The sequence below is a fragment of the Epinephelus lanceolatus genome, chromosome 10 (genome assembly GCF_041903045.1).
Source record: "Epinephelus lanceolatus isolate andai-2023 chromosome 10, ASM4190304v1, whole genome shotgun sequence".
Lineage (NCBI taxonomy): Eukaryota > Metazoa > Chordata > Actinopteri > Perciformes > Serranidae > Epinephelus > Epinephelus lanceolatus.
In genome coordinates, this window is record NC_135743.1 from 24355653 (window position 1) to 24372995 (window position 17343).

The following is a 17343-nucleotide window of genomic DNA, read 5'->3' on the forward strand; positions in this document are numbered from 1 at the left end:
GCTGACCACTTTACACATGAACTTGACTAAGAACACACTGAGGATGGTAAACCAAGACAGTGTTCAATGTCTGTGTGAAACAGTGTGTGCAATTAAAAGAATAGCCTGACGATCATTTTTAGGTCGTGTATGTTAAGGTGTTGTTAGAGGTTATTTTTGCTGAAAGTATAATTAATTCAAACAGTAGAGGTCGAAACCCTCTTGCTACTTTCTGTTTTTAGAAGGTGTCTTTTTTTGATGTGGACAATCGTTACTTGCATACATGTAACACAGAAGGAAATTTTTACATTTTACATATTTTCATTTCAATTAGAAGTCCAATAGATGTAGGATAGGAAGGATAGATGTAGTTTTCATTGCTACTTGTCTAACTTTTCCCCTTCCTCAAATTGCAGCGCAGAATTTTCCTCCCTTCGCTCATGCTTCCTCCTCAGTGTCACATTTTGACCTGGGCTGTGCTTTTAATTACAGAATAATTGCTCTCTGGCTCTTGACGTTCACATGACAGTAATAACCTCTGTTTTCTGTCCCATCCATCTAGTGACTACACCTCGGCCCACAGATGGCGTTGATGTTTACTTCGAGAAGCCGGTGGATGACACTGAACATGCCAACTTCCTGCGTGCCAAAACAGACCTGGAGGAGCGCAGGATGCAGCGCATCAATGAGGTGAATTTCACAGGGCTAAGAACAGGTTAATGGTGTGTTGGCTGGCCAGTTGGACTGAGACTCGCTGTTACAATGCTCTCATTGTCTTGTCTAATTCTCAGACTGACAGGCCACTGGTTTGTACATGTATAATGTGCATCCAGGGAAGCAGATTAGACAACATAAACATTTCACATATGCCCCTAAAAAAGGAGTCAGGCCTACAATTTATATCTTAGACAGTGCACAGTATACAGTATATTACCATTTCTAATTAACTCCTTTGTAATTTCAACTAAATGTGACTTTGATGCAGCACAAGACTCTGCAACCGTAGCAATTTAGTTATTATAAACTATCTATTAATAAACTTTGCAGTGGAGACAGAGTTTCAAACAGCACATGATGGACGTTAGAGCTTATCATCTATGATTGTATGCAAGCGTCTGTATCTTACACGAGACAGCAGCTGTGCAACTTCAAGATTGTCTTCTTGATTTGTGGTTTTACCACAAATACCATGTTTTCATAGCTGCAGTCAAGCCATTGCGCTCAAGTTTCGATAAGCACCATGTCTTTAGATGCACAGTGATGATGGGTTTACTGTTCTTCCGTAACTAGCCTTCGATGTAAAAATGGACTGCTTAGTGAGTCAGACAATGATGTCTGCGTTATTCCAAATATGTCTTGCTACTGCCAGCATGTTTGAGATGAGATGACGTTGAGGATGTTGTTGTTATTATGACAACTATTGCCCCACTTTTTTTCTTTTTTTAAAGAAATAGTTCAACATTTCAGAAAATACCCATATTTTTTTTTCCATTTTGCTGTCTTGTGAGGAAGTTACTTCACCCAGCACAGAGATAGTCTCAGCATGTACTATCTGTAAATCAGCTAATGTAATTTCTACTCTTCACATTTTGTACAGATTGAATATACACATTACAGATAAAAAAAGAGTCCAAGTAATGATGTCCAAGTAGATAAAGTTCTATCCTGCGAGCGTGCCAGGCCAGTGATGATATGAGCTGTTTGAGACAGAGCGATATCAATCTCATCTAGCTCTCAGCAAGACAGCGAAGAAGTGTCTTTCCCCAAATTGTCGAACTATGCTTATAAGCCCAATATCCACATTCTTAAAATCAAACCATGAATGATCGGTGACACTGTGTGAAGAGGTGCACCCCTTAACAGGGTTTCACTGTAGTTCCTTTTGAACTTTCTGTAACGTGACAACTTCTTATTGTATTGCATGCCTCTGTCAGTGTGCTGTTTATATAGGTTATAGTCTATTTTATACCATGATAGTGTATTTGATACTCACAGAAATAAGCTGATATCATGTGCATTTAATTCCTTAGATCATGAAGGAATGGGCGGAGGCCGACAATCAGTCAAAGAATCTGCCAAAGTCAGAGCGACAGGCCCTGAATGAGGTAAGCAGACATATGTCAACCTGCTTTATTGGCTTTATTCCATAGATTAAATCCTTCTGTGGCAATATAGCACCAGCTTTTCTCGTCCTTGTATCCACTCTGTAATTTTTCTTGTGCCAGCATTTCCAGTCTGTGCTGCAAACGCTGGAGGAACAGGTCGCTGGAGAGAGGCAGAGGCTGGTGGAGACTCATCTTGCCAGAGTGGAGGCCATCCTCAACAACAATCGCCGCCTGGCGCTGGAGAACTACCTTACCGCTGTACAGTCTGAACCGCCTCAGGTGAGTCCGTCATGCAGTGCAGAGGACGGGAGAAAAAGCAACAATCATGGATCTGCTTTAGATCTCCCTGCCTGGCATTTCCTGACTCTGTCCTCTCTTCCAGCCGGAGCGCGTGCTGCAGGCTCTGAAGCGATACATGGCCGCAGAGCAGAAGGACCGCAGACACACACTCAGGCATTACCAGCATATTGTGACTGTCGACCCCCAGAAGGCTGAGCAGATGAAATTCCAGGTGTGTGTGTGTGTGTGTAAGAGAGAGAGGTATTTGCTTCAGGGAGGCTTTTCCACTCACCTGTGCTTTTGAGATGCGAGGCTCCTTTCTGCTGACCATGAAACGTACAGAACATTGTGTGCCGAAGAGTTAGTACATGCCGCAGATGAGTTAAATACTGAACTCACAGTAGTGAACTAGTTACAAATCTTCTTTTGATTAAACTTAGATCAAAGCCGATCTTTGCTGACTTCAAATACCGATTCAAACTCATGGGTCCATAGAAAATCTATCTGGGCTTTTAATTTTCATTCATTTAAAGAAGCAGTTCACTGTTGAGTTCTGTTGGCCCTTTCTCTGTGAAAACCATAGCAGAATGTTTTTTTTATAATTTGCAGGTGTACACACATCTCCATGTAATTGAGGAGAGGATGAACCAGAGTCTTGCACTGCTGTACAAGGATCCTACCTTAGCTGAGGAGCTGCACAATGACATCCGTAAGCTTAAACTACCATTGACCACCATTTTATAAGTTTCCAAATCTTCAGACCCCTGTGTGTAAATGTCTTGATGAATTCTGTAGAGGAGCTCGTCAAGGCAGAAAGAGGAGACATCAGTGAGCTCATGACCACCTCCTTCTCCGAGACCCGCACTACTGAGGAGCTTCTGCCGGCTGAGAGTGAGGAGGAAAAAGATGATGAGGAGGAAGAGGAGAGAGCCTTCCAGAACAGGCCTTATCCTCCCCGCATTGGTATATACATACTCACATAGACACCTGCAAAATTCAACATCTGTAACGATCAACTGCTTCTTACTGGCTGCTGTTGTTAACAACGCTTTTCCCCTCTGTTTTCCATAAAGAGCTGCAGTCTAATAAGAAAGGTGAGCTGGTTTTCAGTGTTCTTCTTTCTGTTTATAATGACTGCAGTGTTTTGTATTTTGTACTTTTGCTCACAGCTAAATGTTTTATTCCATGTTTGTTTGCATCCTTAGTGCCTGCAGTGGATGAATATGATTATACCACATCTGAGAGAGGCCCCACTTATGAATATGAGGAAAAGGTAAGATGAGGAAAGGATGGTGATATTTCAACCTGTCACCATGCCGTTTTAAAAAACAGTATGCTTCGGTTCAGACAAATGTGCTCTGTGTGTGTTATTCTTTCAATGTTACTGTCTTAGTCTTACACTTTCTCTCTCCACTTAGATCAACACCTCTGTGGAGCTCAAACAGGTCGTCAATAAGCCTCCTGAGATCGAGAGAGATGAGCTGGTAAGGGCTGAGTATCAGCATCATTATGCTCCTGTGTTAAAAAAATAAGTTCAGATTGATGTTATTTTGTCCCTACGTGTCTCCCTTATTTAACATCTCACTGGACATTTCTTTCTTTCTTTCCACAGCAACCCGATGCCCTGGAGACGTTTAACCGTGGCGCCATGGTGGGGTTGCTCGTGGTGGCTGTGGCCATCGCCATGGTGATGGTAATCAGTCTGCTGCTGGTGCGCAGGAAGCCATACGGCACTATCAGTCATGGCATCGTAGAGGTACGATCCAAGATAGGCTTTTAATAAGCCCAAGGCAGTCTCAAAGCAACTAAATAGTTTAACTAAAAACTGTGTGTTTGTGCATTATTGCCTCCAGTAACAACGTCTAAAGTGTAACAAAGGATTTTAGATTCATTTCCTGCCTTCAGGGTATCTATTGGCTTTCAATTATTTCATATTGTGTTAAAATAAGTAAACCAGTGGCTCATTGGAGGGATGGGTATCAGTCTAGAGGCTTGTGATATGATTTATTGTCAGTAAAAATATGAATTAAATTAGTATCAGTTATTTTTAAAAGGGTATATTATCCAGGAACTGTCGGTCACTGGTTGTAAACAGTATCACCAGTGAAAGTGAAAGCTGTCCACAGACTGACTCTCATTTGCTAAATTTGCGTTTTCTCAGCGCTGTGTCCGAGATTTGCGTAGCTTCCTCTTGGATGCATGCTGTTTACAGTCTTGCACCTGGTCCCTACCTTTTTATGTCCCAACCTCACCAAAGCACTGTGCACAGAAATGTCTCTAACAAATCAGATAAGAAGATAATTAATTAACTTTCTATGTACTTAAAGATGTAAAAATGACTGGTATTATCCTTGAGGTTAAATGGGGAAATATGCTTATTTGCTTTCTTTGAAAGGGGTGGATGTTGAAATTTATCCCACTGTCACATGCACAGTAAATACAGCCAGAAACAGCTAGTCTGGTTCTGTCCAGAGGTAAGCTGAGCTACTTATATGAAAGAGTAGTTTGGCCCATAAATGACGAATGGTCTTTTTTATGCAACACAGTTTTCCTACAGATTAAACAAACAGGATGTACATGTGCAGATTATGAGAAAAAAGGCCCCACCACCTCTCCTACAGAGGAGCAGGACGCACATACTTTGTGGTGGTGTCTCTTTTTTTTGTCATTATGCATATTTTTGTGGTTATGTGTCTTCTTGTGGTGGTTTTTGTCTCTTTGAGGTCATTTTGTGTAAGTGGCAAGGGCTGGAATTTGTAATTTACGTGACAACACCTGAACGCAACACAGGCTTTGCTCCAATTGACTGTGTGTTTAGTGCTGTGCTGCGCTGCTGTGTGAGGTGCGTGTTACACACTGTCCATAGCAATAACTGTCAGGTAACAAACTGTGTCGGACTCGGGTCGTTTTCAGTCAGGTAAATGCGGCCCGAGCCACGCTCTAGTGTGCTCACCTGTGTGTGTGTGTGTGTGTGTGTGTGCGCGCGCGCATTGGGGCGGAACTCCACCGTGCCATAGGGGGGTTTCACCCAGGGCGCCATTTAGGCTAGGACCGCCACTGCAGTAATCCATCCATGGAGATGTAACATTAATTAGAAGTGCTGGTAGGCAGGTTATGTTACCTGTGGACAGCAGGTTAGCTGTTTCTCCATGTTTCCATTCTTTATGCTAAGCTATGCTAACAGGCTGCTATCTCCAGCTACATGCTTACTGTACAGATATGAGAGTGGTGTTAATCTTTTCATCCAACTCTTGGCAAGAAAAGAAATAAGTATATTTCCCAAAAAGCCAAATATTCCTTTAAGAGGCAACTGGTGAATAATTGATATATAGAACAAGGCTTCTGGGGGGCCTCCCGAGCCCAGAAGCCACGGTAGCCATCATCCTTCTCCACGATTCCCGTCCACCATTCCATATTTTATAAACAATTTTGTCCACTTCTAAGTTGATGGTGTGGCCCTTGCTTGTAAATGTGTCATTAGTGTGTAATAACCCAAGCCTTTGTGTGTCTCACAGCAGGTCGACCCCATGCTGACACCAGAAGAACGACAGCTCAACAAAATGCAAAACCACGGCTACGAAAACCCCACCTACAAATTCTTTGAACAGATGAACTGAGGTACCGGGGCTGCCAACAAGTCATGCCTGACCACTTGTTTTTGTCCCCACCCTCCCCCACTCTTCCTTACAGTGGTGTCCCAGCTACACTCCCTTTGACGGATTTATGATGTGTTGCAAACATAAAGTAACTGAATAAGTACGGGGTACGTCCCAAACCCATTGTAAATGACCGACAACAACCTATCATCATAACCAGAATGTGAATAATGAGATATGATACAAACTCACATCACCTACTGTAATCTTATACTCCTCTGGGTTAGAGTCTGAGGATTGTTCTCTCCATTAGCGGTGCCACAGCGTTTCATAATCCTGAAAAACATTCACCTCATAGACAGGAAAACCATCCCAGTGGCATGACTTGACCTATTGCTCCTCACTAGAAACTGAAGTTGAACGGTGCATAATGCTTTATAGTATTTATTTTTCAGTAGTGGTCTCTTTCATTCAAATTGTACCACAGTTAGATATAATGTATCTGTGTAGATGAGTGTGAGTGACAGCCTAGTTCAATAAATGATGGTGTAATTCTCAAATTGAAACCTACTCAGTGATAAAAGGGCAATTACAACGCTGACTCTATCCTTACCTCGGTGAGCTACTGTAACATTGGACAATACCTCTAATATTAAGACATGAACATTAGGTGAGGATGTGGAGGTGCTTTCTTTGAATGTGTGAGACATTTATGCTTTAATTTTAAAACATAGAAGGCCAAAAAAAAAAAACACACACTAGTCGATACAGAACTATGTGCTGGTGGTACAAAAAAAAAAAATCACCTTTTTTTTAATTTTTATTCTGGGGATCTGCCCTCGGTATTATTAATAATTATTTGGCAAAATATACCAAATATTCCACTTAGCTAATTTAGTCAGTGAATGAGTTTATTTTATCTGTACTGCTACCTAAAGAACTGTACAACAGAATAATCAGAAGTCCGTTATTTTAATGAAAGCATGACAACTTGGTGTATGATACTGCTGTATTTATTTGTGTTGTTCTTGTCATTGCTTTTGAAAAGTCGGAAATGTCACCGTTCAAAAATGGACACTGTAAATAACGTAAGAAATACATACTACTAGGTGTAGACATTTCTATGATTAATTTGCATCGATGTAATGGAATAATACATAAAAATAGTACATTGTGCTGTTACGAGAAGGAGAAACATTTTCCTAACATGGCTGATTGAAAACGGACTGTTGTAAAAACCAGCACAAGACAACGACACAGTAACTTCTTTCTGAATGTATTTAAGGTAGACGTTGAGATTACATCTTCTTTTCAGTACTGCATCATCCCCCCCTAGTAGACCTAAATAGGAGTAGTGACGTTCAACACATCCAACAGACAGACGACATGCCTGGTGCCCTTCTCAACACTTCCTGTAGCAGCCTGTTCATGCTCACATTTGGCAGGCATGTAACAGAGCAGAGGAACTTAATGCTTAGGCGTGTTATACTGTACGGAGTAGCTGCGGGTAAAGAGGCCACAGCTATAGTGCAATGTGAAATGTCAGTGTGCGTAGTAAAAACCGAACACACTCAGGCATGATAGTAGTAAAACATGCTGTTTGTCTTTAAATCTCCCAGTTTGACAAATCTGGACTCAACAACATTGAATGTTAGTACTCTATAGATGCTATATTTAAGTTACTGTCCTCTTAAATAGCTTTTCACTGAATGACTCAATGTAATTTGTCATATTTATGATCAACATAGTACCCTGTATAGGTAAGTAAAAAGGGATTGCCCCTTTTTTTCTGGCTGATTGTTAACTGCTTAGTGTGTGAGGTTGAATTTCCTTTCGCCACTTAATTCTATCAAACCATCTTGGTTAAGGAAGGTCACATTGTGGGATGTTGCTTTTTGTTCATCAGTCTTTATCTATATGCTATAGTGGAGATAATTCATACCAAAACCTGTTCATATTTTATTTATTTCTTATTGGTGGAAGTTTTCGTTAAAAAAAACCTGCATTTGTCCATTCAGAGGAGAAGTCGTTTACTTATGAGTTGTTTTTTTTGTAAAGTCTGTTTTCAAATAAGCAACAGATTTAGCATTAATCTTCAGTTTCTCTCGTTAGGCAGGTTTATTGCAGGTTGCAGTTGTGTTATGACAGGTGAAGAGAAGTCATAGCCCTTGTATAATTTGTACAGCTACGTTAGTGAATGAAAATGTTGTATGTTCACAGTTTAAGTCAGTTGATCTTGTAATGATACTACTGAAACCATAGATGAGAATAAGCTTGCCTGTGTTTCCCAAACCACTGAAGGTTTCCTACCAGCATTTAGCAGACTTAGAATGGTGTATACTGTAGTTACTCAAATCACATTTGTACGTACGTCCTCTGTCAAATTCTAGACTTCTTTGTTGGTCTGTCCCCTTACTTCCCGACGAAATATAAACAATGTTATTGAGATTTTAATTGCTGCATTATTGCCTTTTACAATGCTGTGTTTTGGATGTAATTATTCTGTATTTTTTATTTCTATGTAATAATCAGTTGGATCAAGGGTCATGCTTTTCACCTGTAATGTAAACTTAGAAGCTTGTATGAGAAAACATTGACAAGTTTATAACGTTCAGAAATGTGAAATATAGACAGACATATGGCCGCTGCCTAATTGACAAGGAGTGGCACTAAGCACAAGTAGAATCAAATTACTCAATTTGTGTACAGGTTGCTAAATGTTAGATATTGATTCTGTCTGTCTGATTTCAATTTTACTGCATTGATTCTAGGGATGTTGATAGCATCATTGAGAGAGCTGTTCTTCATTTTCATTCAGACCTTTAACCAAAGACATGCTCCACAAATAAGCAGACAGATATTCCTATTTGGCAAAATGTTCTCTGTTGTGTAACTGTATTTGCAAGCAATCTGAGAAATTAAAACTGATCAAGCTAATTAATAGTGTAATAAAAAAAAATGAATGACCCATAAAACACTGTGTCTGTGCTTTTTGAATAACCTCTTGACATAGATTTTGTCTCTCACACTGTGGTCAAAACAAGGTCAAGGAAACTTAATTCGGTCATCCGCCTCACAGAGGCAAGATGCTTGACGATTGATCGTGATGTAACATGTATAATGAACCCCATGATGTAAAAGTCACATTCAAGAGAAGGGGAAACTGTCTGACTAACTCATAGTGGAAAATTAGGTTTTGTCTTTCCCTGCATCTCCTCAGTTGAGTTCTTGAGAAAAAGAAACCCAAAGTACACTCAGACATTTGATACATTACAATATGGAAGTCCATTTCTGACAATGTGATGAAAAAAAAAAAAACTCTGTTAGTCATTACAATGAGAAACTTTCCCAAAATCATGAGTTAGTATCTTAAAGTGAGCGAGTGTCTCAAAATAATGACTTGGGATCTCATAATAATTATAATAATAATAACAAAAAATGAGGAACTTTATCAAAATAATGGCTTATCACAATAATGAGTTAGTAACTCTGGCTATCTCAAAATAATAGTTGAGTATCTGAAAACAATGGACGAGTATCTCAAAATAGTGAGTGCCTCAAAATAATGGGTTAAAATCTCAAATAATGGGTGAGTGCCTCAAAATAGTGATTTATTATTTTAAAAAAATAGTGAGTTGGTACCTCAAATTAACAGGTAGGTTTCTCAAAAATATTGAGTGAGCGCCTCAAAATAATGGGTAAAAATGTCAAAATATTGGTTGAGTATTTCAAAATAGTGATTTAGTATGTTAAAATAATGGCCAAGTTTCTCAAAATATTGAGTGAGTGCCTCAAAATGGTGAGGTGGTATCTCAAAATAATGGGCAAATATCTCAAATAATGGGCGGGTATCTCAAAATAGTGAGTTGGTATCTCAAATTAATGGGTGGGTTTCTCAAAAATATTGAGTGAAGGCCTCAAAATAATGGGTGAGTATGTCAAAATATTGGTTGAGTATTTCAAAATTGTGATTTAGTATCTTAAAATAATGGACGAGTTTCTCAAAATATTGAGTGAGTGCCTCAAAATAATGGGTGAAAATCTCAAATAATGGGTGGGTATCTCAAAATAGTGAGTTAGTATCTTAAAATAATGGACGAGTATCTCAAGATATTGAGTGAGTGCCTCAAAATAATGAGCAAATATCTCAAACTAATGAGTATTTCAAAGTAATGACTTAGTATTTTACAATAGCAAGTTAATATCTCAAACTAGTATGTCTCCAAAAAATGCTAATAATATAGCAATAAAATAATAATGACTTAGTATCACTTTTCATTATATCTCAATTAGAGATATTACTTTTACTTTACTTTTACATGTGTCCTTTCACTTTTGTGAGAGAAGATTTTTGCTGTGCTGAGAAGGTGACGATGAATATCAAGTGGATGCCTAGACAATCAAGTAGATTGATTGATCTAGGCAATCAAGAAAAACTGTAAGTCAGTATTTTGAGAACATTTATTATTTTGAGTAGCTTCATTGGCAAAAATGGGTTTCCATACATTACAATTGGTTTCAGGACTAAATGCCTAAATAATTTTACAGCAGTGCACAAGGTGGGATTTGACAGCAATAATGATGTAACAAACTCAAGTGCTGCTCCCCTGTGTGTCAGACATTGACGTAATACAAATACATTTGATAGTAAAACTTGCTGTGAGATAAAAATCTTAACCAAGATTTTGGTCAGGTGTAAGATAAGATTTTCTCTCAGTTCTCAGTATAGAGTTTCAGTGAATACTGAGGCCACAGTGTCATTTCTGTGGGCCCAAAATTGCTGCTCACTTCCTATGGAAAAGCTACATGCGATGTGTATCACCTCATTAACAAACAGCCGTTATTACCGAACGACTCCAGAGACGTACAGCACCGCTAATTATTCATGATAATCTCCAAATCATTGCAACATTGTTAGTAACTGATGAGTATTTTCCTTTGATGTAGTGCGATGAGTAATGATATACTGTAGCTGTGGGGGTTAATTTCCTGTCATTTCTAAGCAAATGACTGCTTTAATCAAATTATATTTCTGTAATGTACGCTGTGATAAACATCAATAAACACCAGACCCTTCGTAAAAACCAACTGATTAGCTGCCTTGACACAGTTCTCAAGCACCAATTCACCTGACAGTCACAAGCGTGGGTAGGCCTCACACTTCCTTCACCCACAAATTACAAAGAAGCGTCAAAGCCCCAGCCCCTAGCCCTGCACAGGTTCACTTCTTTCCAAACCACAACACTGACGGGTAGTCCTGCTTACCAGATTACTGTGAAAAGGCTCTGTGGCTGTACAGTGACAGTTTGCCATTGATGCCTCCAGCGCACACCAGTCATCTTGGTAGCGGTTCCTCTGAAGTTGACTGCTCACATACCGCCACTGTGGTAATGTAAGACGACTCATATTAACCTTGACTTTTATCACGTTGCAGTCTGAGTGTGCGTTTTGTTTAGCTCAGTAACACTTTGATTCATTCAACAAAACAACAATATGAAACCCCTTAGTATGCAGAGATTAAAAGGCTCGGTAGGTAGATCAAAGGTGAAGTTGCTTACTCTGTGAATTAAAAGATAAAATTAATTAACATCATATGAGAAGTGTCGGCGCTGAGGGACACGCGGATGCAGAATGTGCACAGACGCGCATTTACCTCAAATAACCCACACAGTTAGACACCTCAGTGAGTCAGCATTGATGCAGGGTCTGATGGTGATTGTTAAACTGACAGTGAGGGGATAGCAGGTGCTGAGGAGCATAGTGTGGGGGACTGACAGTCTTGATATTACTGGAAGGTGAAGCCCTTTGCATCAGCCATAGCTGTCTCCTGCCCATATAGCGCAAGGTGACATTTAAGTGTTGGTATAATGCTAATTTCTGTGAGAGGAACAGATGAGATCAGACTGTCCAGTGGTTTTAGCAATACTTGATGGTAACTGTTTGCACAGACAAAGGTATGTGAAGTAGCCCCTAAATGTCAGCATGCACACACACACACACACACACACACACACACACACACACACACAGATTAAATTATCATGGATAGTCAGTAACGTATAGCTATTGAAATAAGGACATTCACTGAAAACTGAATAAAAACTTAGGAAAGGAAAAAAAATCTATAAATAAAGTCAAAAAATGTCACCTAATGTCAACATGGCAAACCTGTGATCACAGAAATTCTAACAAAACCCCCTTGTGTTTAACACTTCATGCATGTCCCATAACCACATTGGTCACAAGTGTTAAGGACGCTACCTGTGTTAAACTGCCACATATTTGGAATGTGTCTGTCAGTATCTTTGCTCACTTTACTCATGACACAAAAACATCACTGCACATGAAAAAAGGAGGGCAGCACACCAAATGTAGTCTTAATCTTGAATATATGTTTCAATACTGTATGTGATATGGTTATGGCTAAAACATTTCTGGATATAAAATGTTATTGTAAAAGACTGGCATAATTACTTTGGTGTACCAGTACAGTATGTACCAGTGTAGGTAATGGGGAACAAGATATGAAGTTATGGAATAAGGTGGTAACAATTCAGGATCTTACAAAGAGCTTATAATGTAGTTACATTTAAACTACTGGGTACCTATTCTGTCATTACAGGGCATGTGAGCAAATATCTGGACGTTTCAGGGAAGATGGAGTGATAACTTCTGCATCACTTAATACACGTGATGTGATTTCATTTAAAAATGACCGTATGACCAACAAACAGGCAAACTACTTGTTCTTGTATAATTTTGGGGTACTTAAAAATAACAAGGCTACAAGGTACATTTATGTGATTATTTGGGAGCAAAGATCCAGGGGACTGTATCAGCTGTTGTTCATTTTACCAACTGTTACTACTTGGCGCTCATTTACAGCCTTGTGACATAATTCTCCCACCCTACATGCCACTTGCGTTTGTTGTTCAGTAAGACAGTAAGAGGAGGTTAGAAGGCCCCAAGGTAGGCCCAGGACACGCTGGAAGGATTATATATCTCATCTGGCCTGGGAACACCTTGGGGTCCGTCAGGAGGAGCTGGAAAACATTGCTGGGTAAAGGAATGTCTGGGGTGCTTTGCTTGGCCTGCTGCCCCTGTGACTCGGCCCAAGATAAGCAGATGAAAGCAGATGCCCTGGTAGCTCACCTGGTAGAGAGCGCACACTAAGGTCCCGATTGTTTACACGACAGGGGCGCTCTGGGTGCCTGAAAACGCAACATTTTGAAAATCGGTTCCAGAGTGCAATTTTTTTGGAAACGGCAGCGTCTCTGTTGTCATGTAAACTTGCAATATGCATTTCCTCTGAAAACGGAGATTTTTCTGTTACTATAGCAACTCCACCTCGTTGTCCATCCAGACAAAGTTATCTGTGCATGCTTTCGCCATTGTGTCTTCTTTGTTTTGGTTTGTAATCACGGCGTTGTAGATGAAGGCGCTTCAGTCCAGGCGCATGGCATCATGCCGTGGTTTTGCTTTGCAAATTTACACTGCCACTCATTGGCCTGGTGTGCATACTACAGCATTTCCAGTAGATTTTGCGGCTCCGTGTGAATGGGGATCATTTCAATAACGTCGTCATATAAACGCAGAAGTTTTTTAAAACGCAAAGGACAGACTTTTCCATTTTTAGAGAAACCATTGTCGTCTAAACAGGGCCTGTTTATCAAGGCTGAGTCTTTACCACTGCAGCTCATGTGGAATTCCAGCTTGGGCTTTTGTGGCATATCTCATCTCTCTCCCCTGCCTTTCACGTCTCTCTCCAAACTACAAGGGAGGAACAATGGGGGAACTTACAGCACCTTAGATTGCAGCCTAAAGTGTCCCAATTAGCCTAAAATTCTGAGGTCATACTGTTTAAAAGCTGAGGACCTAAGTAATTTTAATGGTGAATAACTGACATACTATGTTATTACAAACATGTCTTCCATTTTCCATTTCTGTTGTTTATTAATTAAGTACAACGTTTGCAGAGAAAACAGTCTTGTACAAGAATTTTACCCCTATCAGCGCTATCTATTCTACAAAGATGGTGTCCAGGAAAAAACATCTACATATAAAGACTACAAACATACCATTATGTAATTAGACAATTGATTAGCTGTATATTTTGGTCAAGCGTAGGCCCATATAATTTGTGTGGATACCCAAAGAAGCAATGAGGAAAAGGATAGCTCATGTGTTGGCAACTATATTTTCTATTAATGCAACTGACTCCTTCAGTGTATTAGCCTTTACAGTTATGAAAAAAATAAAGCGTACAGAATTTATTACACATGGTTACAGTAGTTGAGAGAAACCCAGAGAGTATAGTGGGTGTGGTGTTAGATAAAATCAAGCTGACTTAATGCTGTCTTTTCCCCAGCACACTCACACATATCATGAATTATATAACTCTACAGTAACTGTAATGAGACCTACACATAAAGCTTAGATGTAGAACATAATTCAGACAACTTCAGAAGAAGAGCTGAATCAATATTAGATCACTTTTTTAAAGAGCATAATGCTGACATGAGTGTACATTTGGTTAGAACTGTGAATCTTAAATATTAGTACTCCCTAATAAATTCTGTCTTAATGGCACTGCTGTCTCTGAATTATACGTTGAGCTAGCTGTGTTGATTGTATTTTAACGGTAATTTTTGAATTGTAATGATTAAATATCACCCTCTTTGACACTATTTGTGTTCACTGCCACCATAAAAAAATCTGTACTGTGATTTATTGTACCAATAATTTGTAACAGACCTGCAGAGAACAAAAGTCAAAGAAATAAATAGTCCAATTATGCATATTTTCAACAGTAAAAACCAAACTTTGTTGTGAACTAATGATACCTAAGAGCAATCTATTTCCTGCATAATTGTCTGATAACATCTAGCTGATTAAGTTGGGTTTCCATTTCTCTGGAACAACACTTTACTGGGCAGTGTTTTCCTTCTTAATCAGTCTGGTTGACCTGAGCACAGCTTTTGTTTAGGCCAACCTTAACCTGCACGAGTTCAACCCTGATAAACTTCTTGTTCTGTCTTGAAACTAGATCAGTGTTCAAAATAACATGGACTCAGAGTATTGTCAAATCAGGAGTAATATAAGGTTTTGTTAAGCACCAATCTACATTATGTTTCTGAGTTAGCATCTGTAAATTCCTCTTTTTTTTTTACAGCTATGCTGATGACACTCAGCTTTATATTTACCTGAAATATTTACCTCACAAAACTGAGATAATTTTTGAGAACTGAGTGATTATTCAGCTTAAAAAAGGTGCTTTCACAATGTTGACTGTGAACCACCTTTGTTAAATTGTTACTTTGATAGCCTGACACCCATCAACCAGTAACTAACCAGTTAATTTGTAAGAAAAAAACGCAAAATTAAGTGATGAACAAGAGGTGCTGGGGCCTGACATTAACGCATACCCAGGACAAGTAAACTGTGTTCGAGAAAGTGGAATGCCTGATGCGGTTGTCTGATTGGACGGATAAATGTGAATGCTATCTGCGTTCAGTATCACTGAAGCTGAGCTTTTCCAGCTGAGCTGCTTGTGCCAGCGTGTCTCACCACCAAAAATTGAAGTGGACTGAAAAAATTGACATGCTGGACACAAGAGAGGTTAAACCTAAGGTCAATGATGTCATATATGACATAGCGTTAATAATGTTAAATATATCTGAAGCTGCATGCGAGAGGCTTTCTTTTTATTTTTGCTCAAAAGCTAATGTTAACTGTTGTGACATTCAAATGTGGGCTCTGATACTATCATTTCCCATTTAGAAGCTGTGTAATTGAGCCTTGAACTGCCACGTCTTTTTTGAAACTTTTTAAAATTAATCCATGATGATAAATCCAACACTGAATGTCATCAGTGATTATTCATCCATTTTGATAACAGTTATTGTTGTTGTTATCCACCCACTAGCCGTCCATGATGTCGACCAATCAGAGGCTGCTTTTCAGACTGTATGGCAGCTCTGGTTTCAATGAACAGCATGTAAAAAGGTCTGCACACTGTAGCTCCCTTGAGTGCAATTGAGTGCAGTTTTTTTTAGCACATCCACAGGTTGGGTGGAGGAGCTTTGATGTTAAATACGCTGCACAATGGAATAACAAGCGATGATAACAACTGTCCAAATCTCTGCTGATTTTATTTGTTTTAATTAGCCTACATTTTCCATTTTGGACAAATACGTTTGGCTATTGGGCAAGTAAAGGGCAAGTGGCTGAAATGTGCTGGGTTATCGTCATCCCCTCCCACAGAACTCTGTGTTTGTGTGTGTGTGTGTGTGCAAATTAAGCTACAGGCTGACTTGCGTAACCAGTCAAAAATATTCTCAGGGTTTAACCAATTAATGGTTGACTGTGACATCCCTACCTTGGCCCACCCTACCGTGGTCAAACAATAAAATGTGACCACATTACACAGTACTATCTTCCTTCTGCTGCTCCCCAGTTCATACCAGATGTGACTTCAAAGGGCTTTTGCCATGTGATATTACATGGGCTTACACTCCTATAAATCAGATTTCATTGCGTCAGAAAATTGCCATCTGCTCCCCAGTTGCAATTTACTGGCAACACTTTATCACAGCTGTTAAAAAAAAAGGTCAGAGCAGAGAGCACTAGCTGTGTGGGTTATTCAGTTTTTGTTTCAGTTTGTGATCAACATATTTATTTCTACACTTACTCTACTTGCTACTGTAAATGTTTCTCTCATTATGACATTTGGGAGTTTCTCAGTTGCTTAAAAGTTTCATGATTGTCCTCCACCCTTTTCATTTATTGTTTGTTTCATAGTGGGACAACAATTTGGCCCATTAGGGCAGGAAAACTTCATAACAACCTGCATAACATAGACTAGCCAACACCACAACAAATAATCTCTGTCTTTTAGTTCTGTTTTGGCCTCAACCATCTCCTTAGGAATTTATCTGTCTCTTTGGTGCCTAAATACTCCACTATGTTCACCAACTACATGCTAACTGTGTCTGTCAGCTGGATTATACAACTACATTGAGCAAATTTTCAAAATAATTGCATATATATCCACATATTATATCAAATTATATTACTTTGTATTTAAATTTTGAAAAACATAGAAGGAAAATGCAAAAGAAGATGAAATAAGATATAAATATCACAAAAAAAGTGCCTCCAAAACTTGACTAACTCTTCAAATATCCCAAAATAGGTTGCTAATCAAAGCTAGTTCAATAATACTGCATACACCTTTCACTGCTTGATTATTAATGAATATTAAAGACAAACAAAGGAGTCTTCATGTACACGATCATCAAGGTCTGCTAAACTGACCGGCTCTCAACAGTTGGCCTATTTTTTACAGGTTTTCACACCGACATCTGACATATCGAAAGGACAAA

General features: G+C 39.2%; 1 protein-coding gene across 2 annotated transcripts in view; it reads left to right on the forward strand.

The window, feature by feature from the left end:
* Positions 1–8934, forward strand: part of aplp1 (amyloid beta (A4) precursor-like protein 1) — a 41044-nt gene extending 32110 nt beyond the window's left edge. The window contains exons 7-17 of one of the 2 annotated variants that reach the window (XM_033640623.2): positions 542–669; positions 2010–2084; positions 2205–2363; positions 2467–2595; positions 2973–3072; positions 3159–3326; positions 3437–3457; positions 3569–3636; positions 3782–3847; positions 3976–4119; positions 5879–8934. In XM_033640623.2, coding sequence (XP_033496514.2) covers positions 542–669; positions 2010–2084; positions 2205–2363; positions 2467–2595; positions 2973–3072; positions 3159–3326; positions 3437–3457; positions 3569–3636; positions 3782–3847; positions 3976–4119; positions 5879–5980 — 1160 coding nt within the window. In that variant the 3' untranslated portion in view covers positions 5981–8934. The remainder of the gene's footprint in view (positions 1–541; positions 670–2009; positions 2085–2204; positions 2364–2466; positions 2596–2972; positions 3073–3158; positions 3327–3436; positions 3458–3568; positions 3637–3781; positions 3848–3975; positions 4120–5878) is intronic. The other variant, XM_033640625.2, reaches the window with a different exon arrangement.
* Positions 8935–17343: the final 8409 nt, after the last annotated feature.